This window comes from Dromiciops gliroides, chromosome 3 (assembly GCF_019393635.1).
Source record: "Dromiciops gliroides isolate mDroGli1 chromosome 3, mDroGli1.pri, whole genome shotgun sequence".
Lineage (NCBI taxonomy): Eukaryota > Metazoa > Chordata > Mammalia > Microbiotheria > Microbiotheriidae > Dromiciops > Dromiciops gliroides.
The window spans coordinates 627,390,269-627,413,056 of record NC_057863.1 but is presented as its reverse complement, the minus strand read 5'-3'; the positions used below and the strand labels follow the sequence as shown (position 1 = coordinate 627,413,056).

Sequence of the window (22,788 nt, the reverse complement as noted above, 5' to 3'; positions counted from 1 at the left end):
CATTTGACACAGTCTTTTTCTTGATTTCTTTATTATTTTTATAGTCTTTCTTTTTTAATATTTTCTTTTCCCCCAATTATATGTAAAAAGTTTTAACATTCGATTTTTAAACACATAGTAAGTGTTACATAAACATTAACTATTATTAGCTAGGCCAGGTAGATGGCGCAGTGGATACAGTGCCAGCCTTGAAGTCAGGAGGATCTGAGTTCAAAGCATCAGACACTAACTATGTGACCCTGGGCAAGTCACTTAATCCTGTTTGCCTCAGTTCCCCACCTATAATATGAGCTGGAGAGGGAAATGGCAAACCACTCCAGTGTCTTTGCCAAGAAAATCCCAATTTGGGGGCAGCTAGGTGGTGCAGTGGATAAAGCACTGGCCCTGGATTCAGGAGGACCTGAGTTCAAATCCAGCCTTGACACTTACTAGCTGTGTGACTGTGGGCAAGTCACTTAACCCTCATTACCACCACCACACCCCCCAAAAAAGAAAGTCCCAATTTGGGGTCACAGAGAGTCAGACACGACTAAAACAATCTAACAACAAAAAATTAGTTAAATATTCTAACGTTTTGCAGAAAATGAAAGCAGGCAGATACATTAACAAACTTTTAATGTAGTTGAACCAGGCTTCTGGAAAAGAAATGTAGAACTTAAATCTCTAAGAAAGAAAAAACTCATCATGGTTTTAAAGTGTCTAAGGATTGCTTAACACTTTTATTGGAGGTAATGCAAAAGGGGATTTAAGATTAAAATAATCATTTGTTAATTGGTCTCTAAATATTTGGGCTGCTACAGAGACGGCTTCCAGTTCTTTGACAGGCAAATAAGAAAGCATTGGTGACAGAAGCTATTTTCAAAGACTGGTTTGCCCAACTATTGAAAACATTGTAAGGACAATAACATCTCACTGAAAGCGTTGCTGATTTGAGATAATGCCCCCAGGCCATCCAAATACATTTGGCTCATTGTGTAAGAATGTGAGCTTGTAAATCCCTGAAGATGGTTGTGTATAAAGATTTTTTAAAAGAGAAAACAGTCTAGTCTATACTGCTAAAATATTTTAAAGATAATAACAATGTTTTCATTGTATCATCAGTGTAGGCTTATCTTTTGATATGACATTAATTATTTTTAATTTTTTTCTTTTATTTTTCTTTTTAATTAATTTTTAAGTACTTAAAATGTTTTTAATATTTTTCTTTACATCTGCTTCAATAACTACTCTATTACTTTCTAATCAATTAATTAGAAATGCATTTTAATATACTTTGCTATTTTGTTAAATTAATAAAGATTATTTTAACAATTTTCATTGTGCATTTCCATTGGGCTGGAACAAATTACCATATTTGACATATAATTATAATTTTTAATAGAACCAATGCTTCATGGAATTCATTATCTGCACTAATCAAGACCTTGCTATAAAATTAAATTTTTTTAAAAAAGGAAACTGAAAAAATTATTGCTAGTAATTCATGCACCAACGGAAAGCCTTTCAGACAATAATCACGAATCTTGTCCCACCCTTCCACATTTTGATTTGTAGAGAAGTGACCCTTTCAATCATCTTCTCCCTTGTCACAACCATTCTGTTGCTCATTATATTAACAGTGAGTAAGCTTTTTAACTCACACTTGATCCAGTTGGCAGGTTCATTGTGTTAGATTTCTTGCAACCACATATCTCATCCCATTCCCACATGATTTGATCTTAACCATTTCACAGGTTCTGGCCAGAGAAAAACCACTTTGGGTCAAATTCAACAAATCCAGTAGCAACTATGTCTTGGTAGCCTTCATTACTTCTCTGGGAATGAACGTCCGTTTCAGAAATAATTCTGTAAGTACTTAGGCACACAGTAAGCATTTAGTAAATGGGTTTTCATTCATTCATTCATTCATTCATTCATTCATTCATTTTTGGTTTGGTTTGGGGTTTTTTTGGTTTTTTGTTTGTTTTTTTGAAGGCAATGGGGGTTAAGTGACTTGCCCAGGGTCACACAGCTAGTAAGTGTCAAGTGTCTGAGGTCAGATTTGAACTCAGGTACTCCTGAATCCAGGGTCGGTGCTTTAACCACTGTGCCATCGAGCTGCCCCCATTCATTCATTTTTAACCTAGTGTGTGCTCTGAAAATGTCCACAATAGAGTTTTTTATCCTTTTGGTGTGTCTAAGACCCTTGGGCAGTCTGATAAAGCCTCTGGACCCCTTCTCAGAAAAATGCTTCTAAATGACTAAAAAGAGCCAACTAGATTGAAATAGTTATCATTATCTATATCTATATATCCATATACAATTTATATCCATCCATCCATCCATCCATCCATCCATCCATCCATCCATCCATCCATCCATCCATCCGTCCATCCGTCCATCCGTCCATCTGTCCATCCATCCATCCATCCATCCATCCATCTATCCATCCATCCATCGGCCCATCTGTCCATCTGTCTGTCTGCCTGTTTTAAAACCCAAATTCACAGATCCCAGGTTCAGAAAGGACCCTTGGCCAACATCATTAGTCCTCATATTCCTCTTGGAATCAAGAATACTCATCATATTGCTTGATGAATGCTGTTTTTCATTGATGTCATACAGGTTTTTGTCAGGATACAAGTCTATATCTTTCATGTTCCACCTTGTGCTCCCCCAAATGTGTGTTAAAGCTGGTGTTGCTTGGTTGCCTTTTTCTCGGTGATTTCTGGATGCCGGTCTCTTGCCGTATCCACAATGACAGCTTTCTCCTCAGCAGCACTGGTATTGTTATTGCTGTTGCTGCTGGAGGGCTGGGGGGGTTGTGGCTGGCCCCAACCCGGCCGGATTCAGTAGCTCCCCTGCCTTGCAGTTGCCCCTTTAAGGAACCAGGCCCAGACCTGCTGATGTTTCTGCAGAAGCTCCCCTGGGCTGAGAGGCAGGAGGACCGGAGCAGTGATGTCATCGGCAGCCTCCCCAGCCACAACGCAGGCTCCTTGAGCCGGAGAGATGATGATGCTGCAGGAGGAAGAGCAGCCAGAGCTTGGGCCTAGGAAGCACAGCCTGGGATAAGGCAAGTCAGTCAAGCAGCTCTTGAGAAGGGATGCTGCCCCCTCTTTCACTACAGGTACCACCATTTCCTACTGCAGCGACCACCTTCCCCCACCCCCACCCCAAGCCTCCCGAGGATGCCAGGGGGAAGAAGGATGCTTCCCAGCTAGGCCCCTTGAGCAGGAAAAAGCTACCCCCCAAAGGGGGGACCGGAGGTCTGGCAGGGGGACATCTTTGTTCTTTGTTGATTATTTCTAATGAATTTCATTGTCAGTAGAGGGATCTCCCAGCAGCCCTCTGAGAGCAGAGAGACAAGGAGCCTTCTGGGGACAGCTATTTTTTACACCTGGAAATTAAAGTCATGGTGGGGGGGGGGGGTGGAAAGGCAGAGGAAGGAGCTGGGAGAGTGCAGCTCTGCCCCATAGGCAGAGTAAGACTGTCTCCCCCATTCCCTAGCCGGGTTAAGCTGGCTCTGAATCCTGCAACCTCAAGTTCAGCCCGCTTCCTTTGATAGTCAGACAGAGCTCCACCACTCCCCTCCTTTTGCCGGCATCTCAAAGCTGAGCTTAGAAAATGAGATCCAGTTTTAGTTGATTCCTTGAATTAAGAATTAGCAAAAAGGCCAGATTTGGGTTGGTGAAAAAGAGAGTGTGTGTTGCGGGTAGGGGTGGGTGCCCGTCTGTGATTTTTTTGAACATCCTGGTCTCCAAATTCAATGGAACTTATCCCCAGGTAGAAAGTGTGTCTTTAAAATATCTGGTATTTCTGTAGCTATCTTTGTCTTCCTGTTGACCTCATTACTCAGCACTTATTGGGGAGGGAGAAAAACAGGGTACAAAGTGCTGTCCAAGACAGAAGGAAAGCTCACTAAAAGGGAGAGACTCAGAATGAATTGTCCGACACGTCTGGAAGACCCAGGGCAAAAGAGAGGAACCTCCCCAAAGGAGAAATGAACAACTGGAGCACGAGCCAGACTCACTACTTCTGGAGAGCTCACCTGCACCTGTCTTTGGGGACCAGAGCTGGTGTGGGAAAGATTTCTTAGAAGGAACTTTTGGCTGAGGCTTGGTCAGAGGAGGAAGAGGAGGTGGTAATTTAAGTGTCAGGGAGAAATGATTACCCAGGATGGTGTAGTGTGGGGGAATAGGGGTTCTTCCCCAGTTGAGAAGACCATGGAGGAAGAAATGGAGAAACGGAGGCAGGATTTCCTTTCAGGACAATTTTAAGCATAAAAAAAAAGACACGGGTATGACCCACTTCCATTAATATGGTTTGAGACCTTGGCTTCCTCCAATGAATCTAAAGGCATTTCATCAGCTCAGTGATTTCCTTGTACTAGGAAAGTGTTCTCCCCAAAGTGTGTGACCTCTTGGAGGCCAGAGGGCTCTATGTTTCCTGTTAATCGTGGAAAGGGTTGTGTAATACTAGCTAGTATTCCTAGGCTCCCAATGGGCTTTTTCATAGGTTTCCTCATTCAATCCTCACAAATACCCTGTGAGGTCAATGCCATTGTTTGTTTGTTTTGTTTTGTTTTTCATGGGGCAATGAGGGTTAAGTGACTTGCCCAGGATCACACAGCTAATAAGTGTCAAGTGTCTGAGGCTGGATTTGAACTCAGGACCTCCTGAATCCAGGGCCGGTGCTTTATCCACTGCACCACCTAGCTGCCCCAATGCCATATTTAACCTCATTTTACAGAGAAGGAAAATGAGGTTTAGAAAATGGAAGGCACCTGCCCAGAATCAAATTGCTAAGGAGTAGCCTGAGGCAGCATTTGAACTCAGATCTTTTTGATGCCAATTCCTGGGCTCTATCCAGTACAATCCCCTAGCTTAATGGAAATGATTTGAAATATGAGACAGAGGTTAATTTGTGATTTGAATTAGTGTGTAGAATTCTGTTTAGGCTTTTCTTCTGGCATTATTTGGAGTTTTTTTGCAGTGATCATGGCAGGAGCTCAGAGAGCTTACTGCCTCTGGGCTTTTAAAAATGTCAACATAAGGGGGCGGCTGGGTGGTGCAGTGGATAAAGCACCGGTCCTGGATTCAGGAGTTCCTGACTTCAAATTCAACCTCAGACACTTGACACTTACTAACTGTGTGACCCTGGGCAAATCACTTAACCCCCATTGCCCTGCAAAAAAAAAAAAAATGTCAACATAACCTAGTTCTAATCTGATTAGATTTTGTTGTATTTCCACTCCCACCTCCAACCACCATTTACTTAGATTCAAATATGAAAAACCGCAGGGTCGTTTTTTGTTTTTTTCTTCAAGTAAACTTTCTTGGGTATAGCTTTGGTCTAGTGAGGGTGTTTAGTATCATTATAGGATTTCATAAGGCAACTAGGTGGCACAGTGGATAGAGCGCTGGGCCAGGAAATCAGGAAGACCTCAATTCAAATTCAGCTTCAGACACTTACTAGTTGGGTGACTCTGGACAAGTCAGTAAAACTTAGTTTCCTCATCTATAAAATGGGGGTGATGATAATAGCAACCACCTCCCAGGGCTTTTGTGGGGATCAAATGAGATAATAATCATGAAGCACATAGTGCTATATAAACATTAGCTATTATTAATCTCCAAGAAAGAAAAGTGACCCAATAATAAAACCTTAGAGACCCATTCTAGCCACCTTCGTTTTACAAAAAAGAAAACTGAGGACCAGGGAGGTCAAATGACTTGGGGGCAGAACTGGGGTTAGAATGTAGATCCTGTGATTCCAAAGTTGGTTTCCTTTTCACTTAGATTCAACCTAAATTCTTGTTTGTTTGATGCAAGGATTTGGTGTCTGGGTGTAGGAATAGTGAATTTCTAAAATGGTTTAGCACAGAATATCAAGGAATCTAAGAACCACAGCATTGGAATGATGATGATGGTGGTGGTGCTGATGGTGGTGGGGATGGTGGTGGGGATGATGGTGGTGGGGATGGTGGTGGTGGGGATGGTGGTGGGGATGGGGATGGAGAAAATGATAGCTAGTATTTGTGTATTGCCTTACAAATATGATCTCATTTGATTCTTATTTTTTATCACCCCCATTTTACAGATAAGAAAACTGAAGCAAACAGAGGTTAAATGACTTGCCCAAGGTCACACAAGCTAGTGTCTGGAGGTGGATCTGAACCCAGGTCTTCCTGGCTCCAGGCCCATCACTCAATCCACTGCACCATCTTGAGACCTTAGAAGGACCATCTAGTCCAACCCAAAAAGTAGTCATCAAATCTTTGTAAGGGAGGGGAAGCTCCCGTTTCCCAAGACAATCAATTCCACTTAGAGGAGGCTCCCACCATTGGGTAGTTCTTCCTTCCATTGAGCTGAAATTGGCTTCTTGGCTTCCACCCTTCCTGCCAGGTTCTGCCCAAGTAGAACAAGTCCCTCTCTCAGTCCTTCAAACGCTCAACAATAACAAGCTTACATTTATAAAGGAGCGTCAAGGTTTGCAAAGCGCCACACAGAGACGATTTTATCTGATCCTCCTCAGAAGAGCTCTTGCTAAAAACCCCATTTTGCAGATGAGGAGACTGAGGGGCACAAAGGTGGGGTGTCTTGTTCATGGTCACCCACATGGCAAGTGTCTAAAGCTGGACTCGAACCCAAGCTTCCCTCACTGTAGGCTCATGCTCCCTTCTCTCCCAGCCGGTTCTTTTCACCTGATGAGAGCTTTCATTGCCAATTGAGAGATCCCCCAGCAGCCCTCTGTGAGCAGAAATATTCAGCTAGGAGAAATGCATGGACCTTCTGGGGACAGCTTTTTTTTTTTTTAGTGAGGCAATTGGGGTTAAGTGACTTGCCCAGGGTCACACAGCTAGTAAGTGTGAAGTGTCTGAGGCCAGATTTGAACTCAGGTCCTCCTGACTCCAGGGCCAGTGCTCTATCCACTGTGCCACCTAGCTGCCCTGACAGCTATTATTTTTACACCAGGAAATTAAAGCTAGAGGGGAGGGGAGATGGAAAGGTAGAGGAAAGAGCTGAGTTTGTGAAACAAAAACTTTCAGATTATCTGTGTTGGCCCTGAAAAGTCAACCTTGGTTTTTTTGTTTGTTTGTTTGTTTTGGTGAGGCAATTGGGGTTAAGTGACTTGCCCAGAGTCACACATCTAGTAAGATCAAGGAAGACCTGCTTCTTTATACTACGCTGATTCTATTATGTAGTACTATTGCATATTATTATGGTTAATTAACAATCATAATAATAAGATTAATATTATTATTGTTAGACAGATAGATGGCTCAGTAGATAAGAGTTCTGGGGCTGGAGTCAGGAAGACCTGAGTTCAAATCCAGCCTCAGACACTTACTAGCTATATGACCCTGGGCAAGTCACTTAACCTCTGTTTGCATCAATTCATTGGAGAAGGGAATGGGAAACCACCTTAGTATTTTTGTTAAGAAAACCCCATGGAAAGTATTGGTGTGATATGGTCTGTGAGGTCATGAAGAGTCAGAAGTGACTGAACATCATTAATGTTAACACAATTATAATACGATTGATATCATATAACAATGTTATAATTATGTCATATATTATGATTGGTGATAATATGATTGATGCTAGGATAGAGGTACCAATATTGTCTTATTATAATCATATCTATATTATTATAATAATTATTACCTAGTATATTGTCAGGATGCTTAGAAACTTCCATATCCCAATTTTTCCCTGTAGATTTTTTTTTTGCAGGGCAATGGGGGTTAAGTGACTTGCCCAGGATCACACAGCTAGTAAGTATCAAGTGTCTGAGGCCGGATTTGAACTCAGGTACTCCTGAATCCAGGGCCAGTGCTCTATCCACTGTGCCACCTAGCTGCCCCCTTCCCTGTAGATTTGATAGTGTCTGGTCTTTTTTTTTTTTTTTAATAAAAGAGGCCTTTTAAAATCAGTAACTACAAATCTAATTTAAAATTCAAATATTGTTGGAAGAAACCAAGGAATGCTTTCAACTCACACAAAGGTGTAAAAGATTCAAAAACCAGACCCTTTGCCAAAGAGGCTGGGGAATATGAGGGAAGGAGGCACTAGGAAACAGTTGGGATCCAAGCAAGGAGGGGTGGGGTGGGGTGAAGAAAAGGTAGAGCTGAGAGACTGAAGTCAAACTTTGCCTATTGAGAAAGGAGAGCACAGGCATGGCACCCGATTGTCCGTGCCTCCCTCCTACAAAGGGTCTCAGGTCCGTTGAGCATGGCTTCTGAAAAGATGTTTTCATGGGGCAATTTTGTTCCTTTGTTTTTATTCAGTCATGTGCAAGTATTTATGACCCCATTTGGGGTTTTCTTGGCAAAGATAATGGAGTGGTTTGCTATTTCCTTCTCCAGCTCATTTTACAGACGAGGAAACTGAGGCAAACAGGGTAAAGTGACTTGCCCAGGGTCACACAGCTAGTGAGTGTCTGAGGCTAGATTTAAACTCAAGTCTTTCTGATTCCAGGCCCAAGAGCTCTCTCCACTGAACTATCTAGCTGCCCCGTTTTTATTCCTTACTGACACTAATAATCTGATCCAGAGAAATCTCCCAGATGGTCTTGAGAGTACCTGAAAATGAAACTGATCAAAGGGTAAAATATTGGGGGGGGGGGCGTGGAGCACATATCATAGGATGCAAAGAAACTGAAGACACAACTCCTGTTCAAGCTGAAGGATGAAAGCCCATATGGCTTGTGGGGAGAGCATAGTTCTCTTAAATCAGCAGTCAGGGGTTAGAGGTCAGGGATGTGACTTTAAATTCTGGCTCTTTCACTTACTGTGGGGGCAAGTCTCCTAACCTCCCTGGGCATCACTTTCCTCAGCTTCCCCTTATGAAAAGGCTGGACAACACCAATTCAAGTAGAAATGGGGCCACTGAACCATATACACCCTGCTGCATACTCACTTTGAAAACCACATACGAACACTATGTTCTATTATATTTTTATTTATGTTTAAGAACATCTCCCAATTATGTTTTTGTTTTGGTTTGGTTTTTTTCAGGGCAGTGAGGGTTAAGTGACTTGCCCAGGGTCATACAGCTAGTGTCAAATGTCTGAGACTGGATTTGAACTCAGGTCTTCCTGAATCCAGGGTCAGTGCTTTAACCACTGTGCCACCTAGCTGCCCTCCCAATTACATTTTTTTTGTGGGGCAATGGGGGTTAAGTGACTTGCCTAGGGTCACACAGCTAGTAAGTGTCAAGTGTCTGAGGCTGGATTTGAACTCAGTACTCCTGAATCCAGGGCCGGTGCTCCAATTACATTTTAATCTGGTCCAGGCATGCATTGGGGGAGTGTCACTGGCCCTGTGTTTCATACTCCTGGAATAAATGACCTTGGATATTCTTCCCAGCTAAAAATCTATTATTCCATATGACTTAGCAAACATCCCTCCCTTAGGCCTAATCCCATCCTTATTTTGCAAAGGGAAGAGGGTAAGTGACTTGTTTAAGGTCTCCAAACCCATCATTTATACAGCTGAGATTAGAATATGGGGTCTTTAAACCTCTCGAGTATGAGACAGCTCCCTGGGCCATCCCTAGATCCAATGCTTTTTCTAAGTAGCCTTGTCTAGTGAAAGGCAGTATGGTGCCACAGATGGCCATGGCTTTGGAGTGAAAGGACCTGAGTTCAAATCTTAGCTCAGCACCTTAACTCATGGCTTTGGGCAAGTCGCTTCTGTCTGAGCCTCAGCTTCTTCATTTGTAAAATACTAGACAAGGTTAGATTAGATGTTCTCGAAGGTCTCATCTACCTCAAAGCCTAGGATCCCATGATTCTTTTTTGCGATGGATGATAAAGACTGGATAAAGAAGGGATTCGACCTTGGCAGAAAATCTGGAATAAGGATTTGGGAAGTCCTTGTGTACAAATTATGGAAAAGGCGCTACGTGACCTAGAGAGCAGGATTCTAGCAGCCAATGTTAATATGATTATATTAGCATATGCCATATAATAATTATATAATATATAATACATATACTATATCTTATATTATATATGTAATACATATACACTGGGAATGCTCTGTGCCAATGAAATCACTGGTCCAGACTTTAAAGAACACGTTTTAAAGGCCAGGATGCATATTAACTGTCCTGGATGCTCCCTATAACTCTGGGCCCCCTCCTCAGAAAGGGCTGCAAAGGAAATTTCTATCCTTGCTTAGATGCTGGACAGTTTTCTCTCAAGATGGAGAATTTGAAAGATGACACTGAGGTGGGTTAAATGACTTATAGACAAACAGCTTAGGTCAGGGTGGGATTTGAACCCAGGATAATAGTAGGCAGTGTTTTGTAGCACTTTACAATTTGCTTTGCAAGTATTCTCTCATTTGACCTGTCCCTCTCCCTGAAGTCTTATTGTACTAATTATCTTTCAACCAGGTCTCAGTCTTAATAGTAGCTCACATTTCTGAAATCCTTTGTAAGCACTATGAAGTGTTCACTCTTCCAGGGAAATTAAAATATTGACTAAAGAGACAATAGCCTGACACAGGATGCCTGTGTGATTGCCTCCCTTAGCAAATATGTCTTCTTTTTCTCAGGTTTCATGGTGTCTAAGAAACAGAACACCATCTCACCTGTAGTAGCAATCCTTCCATACTACTGCAAGCATGGAAATGATGGGAAATATTTAACCACCAGCTTTCTGGGGTGGAGGGGGAAGGGGGGAGGGAATTGTACATGAGACACACAGGTTTAATTATCATTATTAATATTTTCTCTATCACTTTCTTAAGTCTAGACAAATTGACCAAACAATAAACCAAACCCTGATTTGAAGCATTTTCCAATTTCAGAGGTATAAATGTTCACACTGAAAATTCAACTGGCACACCACTGGCTATAAGTGGTTTTCAGCAAGGACCCAGACTAGACAATAAATGCTTAAATTAATAAATACTTAAAACTCTTGGACTCCGGGGGCAGCTAGGTGGCACAGTGGATAAAGCACCGGCCCTGGATCCAGGAGGACCTGAGTTCAAATCCGGCCTCAGACACTTGACACTTACTAGCTGTGTGACCCTGGGCAAGTCACTTAACCCCCATTTCTCCGCAAAAAAAAAAAAAAAAAAATTCTTGGACTCCACATTCATTGATCTTTCTACCACATATTCCCCCATCTTCAAGGCACAACAGGAGGTCAGGGGTCCTAGGATTGTAGATTTAGAGTTTGTCACAACCCTGTGAAAGATGTGTCCTCCAACTCAGCATTCCCACCTTCCAACAAGCTCTCATTGTTCTTCTTCACTGATGGATGGATAGGATGCTTCACCTCCACACCTGGGAGACAGGTGAGGGCCTTGACTTTTAGAGGCAGACATGGGTTCTCACATGGGGATGTCTGATTGGTTTCACATCTGTGATGTCATAGTCCTGGAGGCCCTAGTGATTGGTCAGTGATTATACAGGTGTAGGGTTTAGAAGTTTCCTGGCACAGAAGATTCCAGAAAGGGGCAGGAGGAAGGGGAGATTAGGCAGGAGAAGGGGCGTGTCTATAGCAGAGGGTGCCTACTGCCAACAAGCCTCATGGATTTCAGAGAGGGCCAAAGAATCAGAGAGGTTATTTTGGACTATCCTATACAATATTTTTTCCTACTAGAGTCATCAGGAAATGTTGCCCAAGGATCACTGGGGGTAAGTCCACCCTGTGGACCCCTTCCCATCCCTATTCCTGAGTCATTTATAATCTTCTTTACTCCATTCTTCCACCACTACTACTTTATTATACAATGTCACCATATTGGTACAGAATTTCAAGATTTCACTTTCTGGGTGAAGAATACATTTTTTTAAGGAGTTGCCTTAAAGGTCACCATTAAGAGTTATGATGGTCTTAATTAGATAGGAAATTGAGGCTTCAAAATAAGCAATGAATTTTAAGTCATGGGACCTAAGGTTGAATATTAGCTCTGCCTGTGTGACCGTGGGCAAATCATGCCCTTTCTGTTTCTATAAAATGAGGGGCCTAATAATCTCTAAACTGATCCCTAGAGCTATAATGCCATGTCATTGAAAACTTTTGTGATTTTAACATTGAATTCATTACTAATTAAACATGGTTCTCATCAAAGATAAATGATCCAAGAAGGATTTTGTTGGTTTGGGAAACTCCCAATATAAGAATTCTTTCCATCAACCCAGATCATGACCCATCTGTGACTCAATAAATAAGTCCCTGGCACATAGAAGGCATTTAATAAATGTTGATTGATTAGTAACAGGTTCACAATAATGAAACGGCCTGTGTACTGGGCTATCTCTTGGTAGGGCAAGTGTAGTGGAGAAAAAGGAGGAATAAATGATGAACTAAAATGGAATCAGTTGTCCAGATAATCTTATTGACCCTTGTAACGTTGTCCAGTCTTGGGTAGATGCAACACCATGACTAACTTTTTAAACTTCTTCTTTTTCTGGGTTGTCTCCTGTATTCCTTTTTTATAGAAGCATCAGAGGGGACAGCTAGGTGGCATAGTGGATAAAGCACCGGCCCTGGATTCAGGAGGACCTGAGTTCAAATCCAGCCTTAGACACTTGACACTTACTAGCTGTGTGACCCTAGGCAGGTCACTTAACCCTCATTCCCTACCAAAAAAAAACCACCAGAGAAAAGGAAAAATTAATAGGTCAAATGGAGTATAGATCAATGTGGAGTAGTGGATTGCAGGGCTCAACCTGAATCCAGGTAGATCTGGCTTTAGTCTTGCCTCAGATCCTTACTAGTTGTGGGGAAGTCATTTCAATTCCCCTGGGCCTCAGTTTCCTTATCTGGAAAATAAAGGGTTTGAGCTAGCTGACCTCTGAGGTGTCTTCCAGCTCCAGGTCCCAGATCCTCTACCAGCAACCTTGCCCCCTCTGAGGTCTAAGTCTCCCTTCCAACGCTAAAGTGGATGCTCTCTGAATCTGACCACGTAAAGTGTCTGAAGGCTCTGTCTCCTGACATTTTTGCTCAAGGGCAGTGTTGTTGGGAGAAGGATGACAAAGGTCCCATTCAACCTGCCTCTGTCCATCTGGGAGTCACTCAGAACCTCAGGGCAGAAAAGGACCTCGGTCCATTCAGTATAACCCTTAGCTGAAAGAATCCACCTTCCCAACAATAACCAGATTCTGCTCAAAGATCTCCCAATGAGATCTTCTCTCCCACGTGCAGCCTAGGTGGGTTGAAATCATGAGACCCCTCCCTGCTGGCCTGTGATTTTGCCTGTCTCTCTAATGTGAACAGTTGTTGGTTTTTGTTTTTGTTTTTGTTTTTTAACTTGAAAAGAATGAATGAACCGTACATGGGAATATCGGAAATTATTCAGATAAGTTAAATGTAAAGATGAAAACAAAAGATGTTCTTGCTTTCATGCGAGTTTTCTTGGCCAATCAATCCATGAACAAGGGTTTGGTATCTGCAGGACGCTGGGCATTGTTCTAGATTAGTTCATGGAGATACACACTAAAAAGAGAAACAAGTGAAGAGGCACCATATTCACAGATAAGTGAATGCAGGATACATATGCAGCCATGGGGATGGCCCTAGCTACCGGGAGGATCAAGAAGGGTCTTCTGTAGGAGGCAGAGGAAGCTAGGTGCTGTAGGAGGCATAAGTGAGGAGCATCACAGCCGGGATGGGAACAGAGGGAGCGGTCGGAATGTTGTGTTCAGAAAGTGATCCTCCCATTTCCACTGCTGCCCCCAACCCTGCCCTCAAATGTCCTTAGATTTACTTTGCATATGCTTAGGATCAAGAGTTGGAAGGGACGTCAGAGGCTATCTGGTTCCACTCCTCTCATTTTGTAGATGCAGATGCTGGGGCCAAGGGTGGGGGGAATCTCTTACGAGCAGGCTGGCTCAGAGGCAAATGCACCTATTGTTCCCCTAATAGAGTGTAAACTCCTGGAGGGCAGAGATGGTTTCACTTTTGTCTTTGTCTCTTCCACACCTAGTGTCAGGCACCCAGAAGGTTTGTAATAAATACTTGTAGGCTGATTGACTAATGGATGCATGCATGCATGCATGCATGCCAGTGCACATATCTGGATTCTCTTTTCCACAGGAACGTCCACTGACCTTCCTTTCCTAGGATGATCCCTCCTACGACTGGGACCCCTCCTCCAAGTGAGGTTCTCTTCCCTACATTGACTTCTCAGGAATTCTGGAGGTCACAGGTCTCAGGATACACTGGAACTGTGACTCGGCACATCAGCCATCGGGCCAACAACTTTAAGAGACACCCTAAGAGGAGGAAACATATCCGCCCCTCTCCACCCCCACCTCCGAACACACCCTGTCCTATAGACCTGATTGACTTTGGGGACCTGCACCCTCAGAGGTCCTTCCGGGAGCTGCTATTCAATGGCTGCATCCTCTTTGGAATCGAGTTCAGCTACGCCATGGAGACAGCGTATGTGACCCCTGTACTGCTCCAGATGGGGCTCCCTGATGAGCTCTACAGCATGGTCTGGTTCATCAGTCCAATTCTAGGTAACCATTAATTTACAATATTCTTCTGGCATCTTCTGGTCTTATCCAGTAATGACAATAACTAACATCTTTATACAGCACTTTAAAGTTTGCAAAGTTCTTTGTGTTTTAACCAATCAATAAACATTTATTAAGTGCCTACTATGTGACAGGCACTGTGCTAAGCACTGGGGATACAAAAAGAGGCAAAAGATAGTCTCTGCCTTCAAGGAGCTTACAATCTAATGGGAGAGACAACATGCAAACAAATATGTACAAACAAGCTATATACGGAATGAATAGGAAATAATTAACAGAGGGAAGGCACTAGAATTAAGAGGGGCTGAGGAAGGCTTCCAGTGAAAGATGGAATTATTGTTGGTTCTTGAAGGATGCCGGGGAAGTCAGTAGTCAGAATGGAGGAGGGAGAGTATTTCAGGCATGGGGGACAGCCAGAGAAAACTCCTGGAGCTGAGAGAGGGTCTTGTTCAAGGAAGCTAGAAATATAGAAGAGTATGTGTTGAGGTGTAAGGTATAGGGAGATTGGAAAGGTAGGGGAGACCCAGGGTGTGAAGGGCATTTAATGCCCAGCAGAGCTTTTTGTATTTGATCCTGGAGGTGGATAGGAAAAAGCCACTGAAGTTTTTTTGAGTAAGATGACATGGTCAGATCTACACTTTAGGAAAATCACTGGTGGCTGAATGGAGGATGGATTGAAGTGCGAAGAGACTTGGGGCAAGCAGACACACCAGCAGCTATTGCAATAGTCCAGGTGTGAGGTGATGAAGGTCTGCGCCAGAGAAGTGGCAGGATCAGAGGAAAGAAGAGGGTATATTGGAGAGATGGTACAAAGGTGAAATTGGCAGACCTTAGCAACAGCTTGGATATGGAGGGGGGGGGGCAGGGACGGGGGGGGTGGGGTGGGGGGGGGAAGTCCAGGATGATTCCTTGGCTATGAGTCTGAGGGACTGGGAGAATGGTGTTGACTTCTTTGATCTTCATAACAACAACAATTCCTATTTTGCAGAAGAGTCAACTGAGACTGAGAGAAATTAAGGGACTTGCCCAGGGCCACTCAGTAAATGTCTGAGACAGGATTTGAATTCAGATCTTCCTGACCTCAAGTATACCCAGTGGGCCCTCCAGCTAGCTGTCTTCATAGATATAATGTATTGTATATATGTGCACACACACAGATAAATGAATCTGGTAGAGGGAGCTCTGTGTTTATTGATGATCTAATGGGGAAAGTACCAGCCCGGGATGCAGAGGACTTGGGTTCTGCTTCTTACTATCTGAGGGACCTTGAGTAAGTCTCTTCCCTTCTTTGGGCCTCAGTTTATTCATCTGTGAAATGAGAAAATTGGACCAACTGGCTTTTAAAATCCTTCTAAGTTTACTGGAGAAGAAAATGGCAGAACACTCCAGTATTTGCCAAGAAACACTCATATGAGGGCTATGAGGAATCAGACATGATGGAAAATGAGTTAACAACAAACTCTAAGTTGGTAGTGCCTAAGGGCTCAGGTTGTTAACCTCATGGTCCAAGTATCAGAGATGAAGCAGGAAGAGAGACCTCAAAGGTCATCTAGATAAGCCACCTTAACTTGAGTTCCAGAGTGATAAAGGGACTTGACCTAGGCAGCGAGGTGGCATAATGGACCTGGAGTCAGGAAGACCTGAGTTCAAATCCTGCCTCACACATTTACCAACTGTGTGACCCTGGGCAAGCCATTTTCTCAGCCTTCATTTTCTCATCTGTAAAATGAAGATAAAAATAACGCCCACTTCCCAGAGTTGTTGTGAGGATGAGATAAAATAATATTCCTAAATCACTTTGCAAATCTTAAAGTGCTATATGAATTCTAGTTATTATTATTATTATTACCCACAGTCACAGTGGTGAAGAGAATTTTAATAGCTGACATTTATATGATGCTTTAAGGTAGCCAAGAAGTTTTTACATGCACAATGTCATCTGTATTTTGTTGTTCTTGTAGTTCAGTCATTTCAATCGTGTCCAACTCTTCCTGACCCCATTTGGGGTTTTCTTGGCAGAGATACTGGAGTGCTTTACCATTTCCTTCTCCTAGTCATTTTACAGTTGAAGAAACTGAAGCAAACAGTGTAAAGTGACTTGCCCAGGGTCACACAGCTAGTGAGTATCTGAGGCCAAATTTGAACTCACAAAGATGAGTCCTCCTGTCTCCAGGCCTGGCACACTATGCCCTGCACCACTTAGGCTCAGAGATTTGGAGCCACTTGTCTAGGGTCACATAGATAGTAAGTCTCTGAGGTGGGATTTGAACCCAGGTCTTCCTGAGAAGTACAGTATTCGTTATCTAGTATGCCTTAAGTGACCTCTGAGATCTCTTCCAACTCTTTGTTCTGATTCTAGCTTTATCGTCTTGAATAGACTGTCACTCATCTGAATCTCAGTTTCCTTCCCCCTCAATAAAATTATGAGATTGGACTAAGTCAACAAGCATTTATTAAGCACCCACCTGGTGCCAGGCACTATGCTAACTGTGAAGGATACAAAGAAAGGCAAAAACAGGACCCTCCCCTTTGACTTCAAGCAGGCATGAAGGGCAAGGGAGAATTTACAGTCCCTGCCCTCAATGGGCTTCCAATCTAATGAGACAGAAAACAATTTTTTACAAACCAGTTATAGACAGGGCTAATTGGACATAATCACAGAGGGAAGTCACTAGCAAGAAGGGGGACTGAGAGAGCCTTCTTGTAGAAAGTGGGATTTTAGCTAGGATAGCAAGGAAGCCAGGAAAGCCAGAGGCAAAGATGAGATGAAGCATTCTAGACACAGGGGACAGTCACTGGAAATGCCGGGCATCTGGAGATGGAGTGTCTATGAGAGCAAGAGCTAGGAAGCAGGTGTTGCTGCATCACAGACTACGTGGAAGGGGAGGAGACTGGAAAGGTTAGCAGGGCAATGAGTGTGGGGTTGGGGGGGGGGAGGTCATGAAGGGCAGAGGAGCAGCTAGGTGGTGCAGTGGATAAAGCACCAGCCCTGGATTCAAGAGGACCTGAGTTCAAATCCAGCCTGAGACACTTGACACTTACTAGCTGTGTGATCCTGGGTAAGTATTTAACCCTTGTTGCCCAGAAAAAAAAAAAAAGCCAAATGGAGAATTTTCTATTTGATCCTGGAGGAAATAAGGAGTTCATTGAATAAGGGGTTGACATGGCTAGACTTGTACCTTTGATTACTTTGAAAGTTACATGAAGGATGGACTAGAGTGGGGAGACACAGGGAAGGAACACCAATCAGCAGGGATGAAGTCCTGCACCAGGGAATGGCAGTGCAGAGGAGAAAGGAGCAAAGGCAAGAGCTTTTAGGAAGGTAGAAATGTTTAGGGGGCAGGTAGGTGGAGCCATAGTACATTAGGTCTGGAGTCAGAAAGACTGAGCTTCCTGAGTTCAAATCCAGCCTACTTACTATCTGGGTGACCCTGGGAAAGCCACTTCACCCTGTTTGCCTCAGTTTCCTCCTCTGTAAAATGAGCTGGAGAAGGAAGTGGCAAACCACTCCAGCATCTTTGCCAAGAAAACCCCAAATGTGGTCACAATGAGTTGGATACAACTGAAAAAGATTGAAGAACAACAGAAATGTTTAGACTTGGCAGTGGATATGGGTGGGTGGGGGAAGAGTGAGAGAGTGAGGAATCAAGGATGACCCCTAGCTTGCAAGCTGGGAGTCACTGGGAGTATGGAAATCTTCTAGGGAAGTCTGGAAGATGGCAGGGATTGGGGGGAAAGCTAACAAATTCTGTTTTCAGCATGTGGAGCTTGAGGTGTCCACGGGACGTCCAAGATGAGCAGACGGACAGATGGAGATATTAGACTGGAGGTCAGGAGAGGTTAGGCTACATAGAAAAGTCTGAGAATCATCAGCATAAAAAAGTTCTTTCTGCCTAAGATTCCTTCTAGCTCTGATGTCATATGACGTGACCTGGGGAATGGGGGTGGAGGGTAGGATTTCTGTTGAAGATCATTAGATTTGGGGGCAGCTAGGTGGTGCAGTGGATACAGCACTGGCCCTGAAGTTGAGAAGGACCTGAATTTAGATCTCACCTCAAACACTTAGTAGCTGTGTGACCCTGGACAAGTCACTTAACCCCAATTTCCTTAAACATCTGGGGCCATCTCAAGTACATCCTGCTGTATATCTTGCCACTGGACCAAGATGGCTCTGGAGGAGAGAGTGAGGTCGGTGACCTTGCACAGTCCTCCCTCACTTAAATCCAATTCGCTGCAAGTCATGACAACCCCCTAGTGTCATGATCCTCTTTGAGAACGAAGGACAATAGGCTCAGACACTTGACACTTACTAGCTGTGTGACCCTGGGCAAGTCACTTAACCCTCATTGTCCTGCCAAAAAAAAAAAGAGAGAGAGAGAGAGAATGAAGGACAAACAATGGGATCATTAGATTTAGGGCTGAAAAAGACCGGTATGTCAACTAGTCTTACTGCCTCTTTTGGCAGATGAGCCAACTGAGACCAAGAGATCAAATGACTTGCCCAAGGTCTCATAGTTAGTAGGGGACCAATATGGGTTCTGAGAAAAAGGAAAGCAGAAAGAAAAAGCAGCAAAGGACAATGTAAAGAACATTGACTTTGAAGTCACAGGCTCTGGGTTCAAATCCTGACTGTGCTATTTACTACCTATAGGACTCTAGGCAAGTTTCTTCTCTTTCAAATGAGGTGGTTGGTCAAGATGGTCTCTTGTAGCTTTAGGTTTTGAGGTCCTTTCAGATTCCCATTTGTGTTGTCCTGAATTAAGTTTTGTTTTGTCCAGACCAGACAACTGTTGTGCAATTGCCTTTTTTTAAAGTTTTTTTAAAATTCTGAACTTAACAAACACCCACTAAATTGAACCTTGCCATATACAAAGTACAATAGGAAAAGAGGTTTGTGCATAAAACTATAAACCTCTGTTCGGTACAGCTTGCCATTCCTTTTATCTAAAAAGTCAATGTATTTATTTAATATATAATTATGTTAGTATGTATTATATAATTATAATTACAGCGTGATAATATCATAGAAATTATATCATAATAAATTAGAAATATATCACAACATAATAATATCATATAATTATATCATGAAATAATTACATAACATATAACTTCTATAATTTTATACTATACAATATAATGTGATTATATATTATATACATTATATGATTGCACATAAATATATCATTTATATAATAATTTCAGTGCATTATTATATAATCAATAATAAATTCAACACGTCACTTTCAAAGCCGTCCTGCTTATCTGTGTTCCTTTTCCTTCTATTCTTTCCTGTGCTTTGTTTAAAAAAAAAGACATTAAAGAATACTTCAGTGAACCTCTTTTCTTTTCCTTTTTCTTTTTTTATAGTTCTATCACTTTTCCCTTCTAACCTTTTGCCCAAATTGAAAAACAATTTTTTTTTGAGGGCAATGGGGGTTAAGTGACTTGCCCAGGGTCACACAGCTAGTAAGTGAAGTGTCTGAGGCCAGATTTGAACTCAGGTTCTACTGAATCCAGGGCTGGTGCTCTATCCACGGCGCCACCTAGCTGCCTCAGGAAAAACAATTTTAAAAAAAAACAAATATGCAGTGAAAGAAAACTAATTCCTCTATTGACTATCCAATGAAATCCATTCGATTCTTTGAAGTACATCTCAGTTGTGACCTCTGACACCAAGGCCTTTCCTAATCCTACCCCACCCTCACCTCACCACCTATTGTCAGTCCAAAAATACATGTGCCATTTTGCATCTTGAGTCCATGCCCTCTCCAGAGGGAGTGGGTAGTGTGCTATTGGAGGGATTGTTGGTTGGTTGTCAAATTGACCAGACACTTGTCTTTAAAAGTTGTTTTTAACATATAGTCTTAAAGAGTTGGTTGGGACACCAAGAAGCTAAGTCACAAGTGCCCTCTGGACCATCAATGTGAGAGGCAGGATTTGAATACTGATCTTCTGGACTCTGGAACCAGCCCTCTGTCTACTCCACCATGCTATCTTAAAGTGGCTTAGATTAATTTTTTTGGCTCTAGAGGTGGACCAAGTGAGGGCTCTGCTTTGTCTTATATCTTAAAGTTCTTGGGTTAGACCAGAACACGGGCCGCTCATTTATGAAGCCTTACAGCTAAGAGACATCCTGGACCATTTTTGGAAGTCAGAGCTGAAAGTTCTCTGGGAATGGGAGACCCAAGAATAAGTTAAGCCCTAGGAATCCTATGGGTTGGCACAGCTGCTTGGTAGGATTACAGGGGGAAGTCTTATGTAGAAACTTTAAAGGAATTCTGAGGTAATCCATCTATTTTTTCCAGAGCTCATGGTTTTTCTATTGTCTGATATCCCAGGCTTTCTTTCAATCCAACCTCTCAAAATAATAATAAAAATAACTAGCATATAAAACATTAAGGTTTGCAAAGCACTTTAAAACTATCATCTCACTTTATTCTTACAACAATCCTGAGCGATAGGTATTATTGTGATCATCCCCATTTTCAGGTAGTAAAACTGAGGCAGGTTAATTAGCTTGCCTAGGGTCACATAAATAGGAATTATCTGAGGCAGGATTTGAACTCAGGTCTTCCTGACACAAGACCCAGTGTACCACCTGGCCGCCTAGAAGCCACATGGTTCTTCAAAACACAACTCAGATGTGATTTCTAACACCAGGGCCTTTCCTAATTCTATCCTACCTGTGTGTGTGTGTGTGTGTGTGTTTCTATCTCTCTCTCTCTGTGTATCTCTGTCTCTCCATGTGTCTCTGTCCTCTGTCTTTCTGACTGTCTGTCTGTTTTTCCATCTATCTCTGTATTTCTGTCTGTCTTTGTGTCTGTCTCTGTGTCTCTGACTATCTCTGTCTCTGTGTGTCTCTGTCCTCTGTCTTTCTGACTCTGTCTCCCTGTCTCTGTTTTTCTGTCTGTCTCTGTCTCCCTGTCTCACCTTCTCACCAGCTCTTCTGAGATCCATATGTGAATACAAATGTTAACCACAGCCACCTTTCCATTGCAGGCTTCCTACTGCAGCCTTTGTTGGGTGCTTGGAGCGACAGGTGCACTTCAAGGTTTGGAAGGAGACGGCCTTTCATCCTGGTGCTGGCTATAGGTTTGTGGTTTTGCCCTCTTAAACAACCCCCACCCCCACCCCTACCCCAGACCCAGGATCAACCCCTTGATTTCAGAAAAGCCCACGCTGCTGATAAAAGCAGCTATCCAGAGAATTTCCACCTGCCTTAGTCAGGGAGCAGCTCATCTAACTGTTGTGTTTTCACCTTCAGACACTCTCCTGAGCTGATGAAAATTGTGTCAAAGGGCTCATCCTTACTCTGTGAATGTAGCTTATATTTGGCCACCTGCCTGACTTCAGGGCAGGGAAGGATTTTCCATGCCTTGGCCTTTGCCACCGTAGGTGGCAAACCTGTTTCTTATATGAAGGAATATGCTAAGTCACAGCGCAATTCCAAATGACTGAGCCCAGTGTTCCCCAAGGGCACGTTGCTGGGCCAACAGCAGCCTGGTCCTTAAGTTTTAGTTCAAAGTGGCCAGTTAATGTCTCCTCCAGGTTGACTCACTAGGGTCTTTCTTCCATCCTGTGTCCTAGGTGCACTTCTGGGGCTTTCACTTTTACTCAATGGGAGAGACATTGGCCTAGCTCTGGCCGACACTGTCAGTAATCACAAATGGGGCATCATTCTCACCGTTTGCGGAGTGGTCCTCATGGATTTCAGTGCTGACTCAGCAGACAACCCCAGCCACGCCTACATGATGGATGTGTGCAGTCCTGTGGATCAGGACAGAGGACTGAACATCCATGCCCTCTTAGCAGGTACTGTTTTGTTTTCAAAAGGCAGGGTGTGTGGGGGCAGCCAGGAAGCACAGTGGACAAATCACCAGCCCTGGATTCAGGAGGACCTGAGTTCAAATCCAGCCTCAGACATTTGACCCTTACTAGCTGAGTGACCCTGGGCAAGTCACTTAACCCTCATTGCCCTGGAATGAGCCTTCCCAGACCTACCTGAAGCTCATTCAATTTGGCTCCTGTCATAAGAACTATGGATTTTCTGATTGTGTCAACTAGTGGTCTCCAGGTCTTCATATGAATTCCAGACTGAAACTGCAGTTTTGGCTTTATCCCCATTAAATATCCCTTATTGCTCCTAGTCAATATGGACTCTCAGGAACTAGTCAAGTTGGATCCATTAGAAAGCTGTAGTTAGAGCAAGAAGAATATTAGAAAGCAATAGCTTGTTGAAGAAAGAGTCACACTGACAATCTCTAGCAAAGCACTTATAACCTTCCTCTTTCTCAATTTC

The 22,788-nt window shown here is 43.1% G+C and overlaps 1 protein-coding gene across 4 annotated transcripts in view; it reads left to right on the top strand.

Moving 5' to 3' along the window:
- The first annotated feature begins 2,690 nt into the window (after window positions 1-2,690).
- SLC45A1 (solute carrier family 45 member 1) overlaps window positions 2,691-22,788 on the top strand; it is a 48,311-nt gene continuing 28,213 nt past the window's right edge. For 2 of the 4 annotated variants that reach the window (XR_006355748.1, XM_043997336.1), the window contains exons 1-4: window positions 2,691-3,106; window positions 14,041-14,468; window positions 21,489-21,581; window positions 22,077-22,301. Coding sequence is in view for 3 of the 4 variants with exons in the window: in XM_043997336.1 (XP_043853271.1) it covers window positions 14,069-14,468; window positions 21,489-21,581; window positions 22,077-22,301 (718 nt within the window). In the remaining variant the exon portion in view is untranslated. The remainder of the gene's footprint in view (window positions 3,107-14,040; window positions 14,469-21,488; window positions 21,582-22,076; window positions 22,302-22,788) is intronic. The other 2 variants (XM_043997335.1, XM_043997334.1) reach the window with 2 other exon arrangements.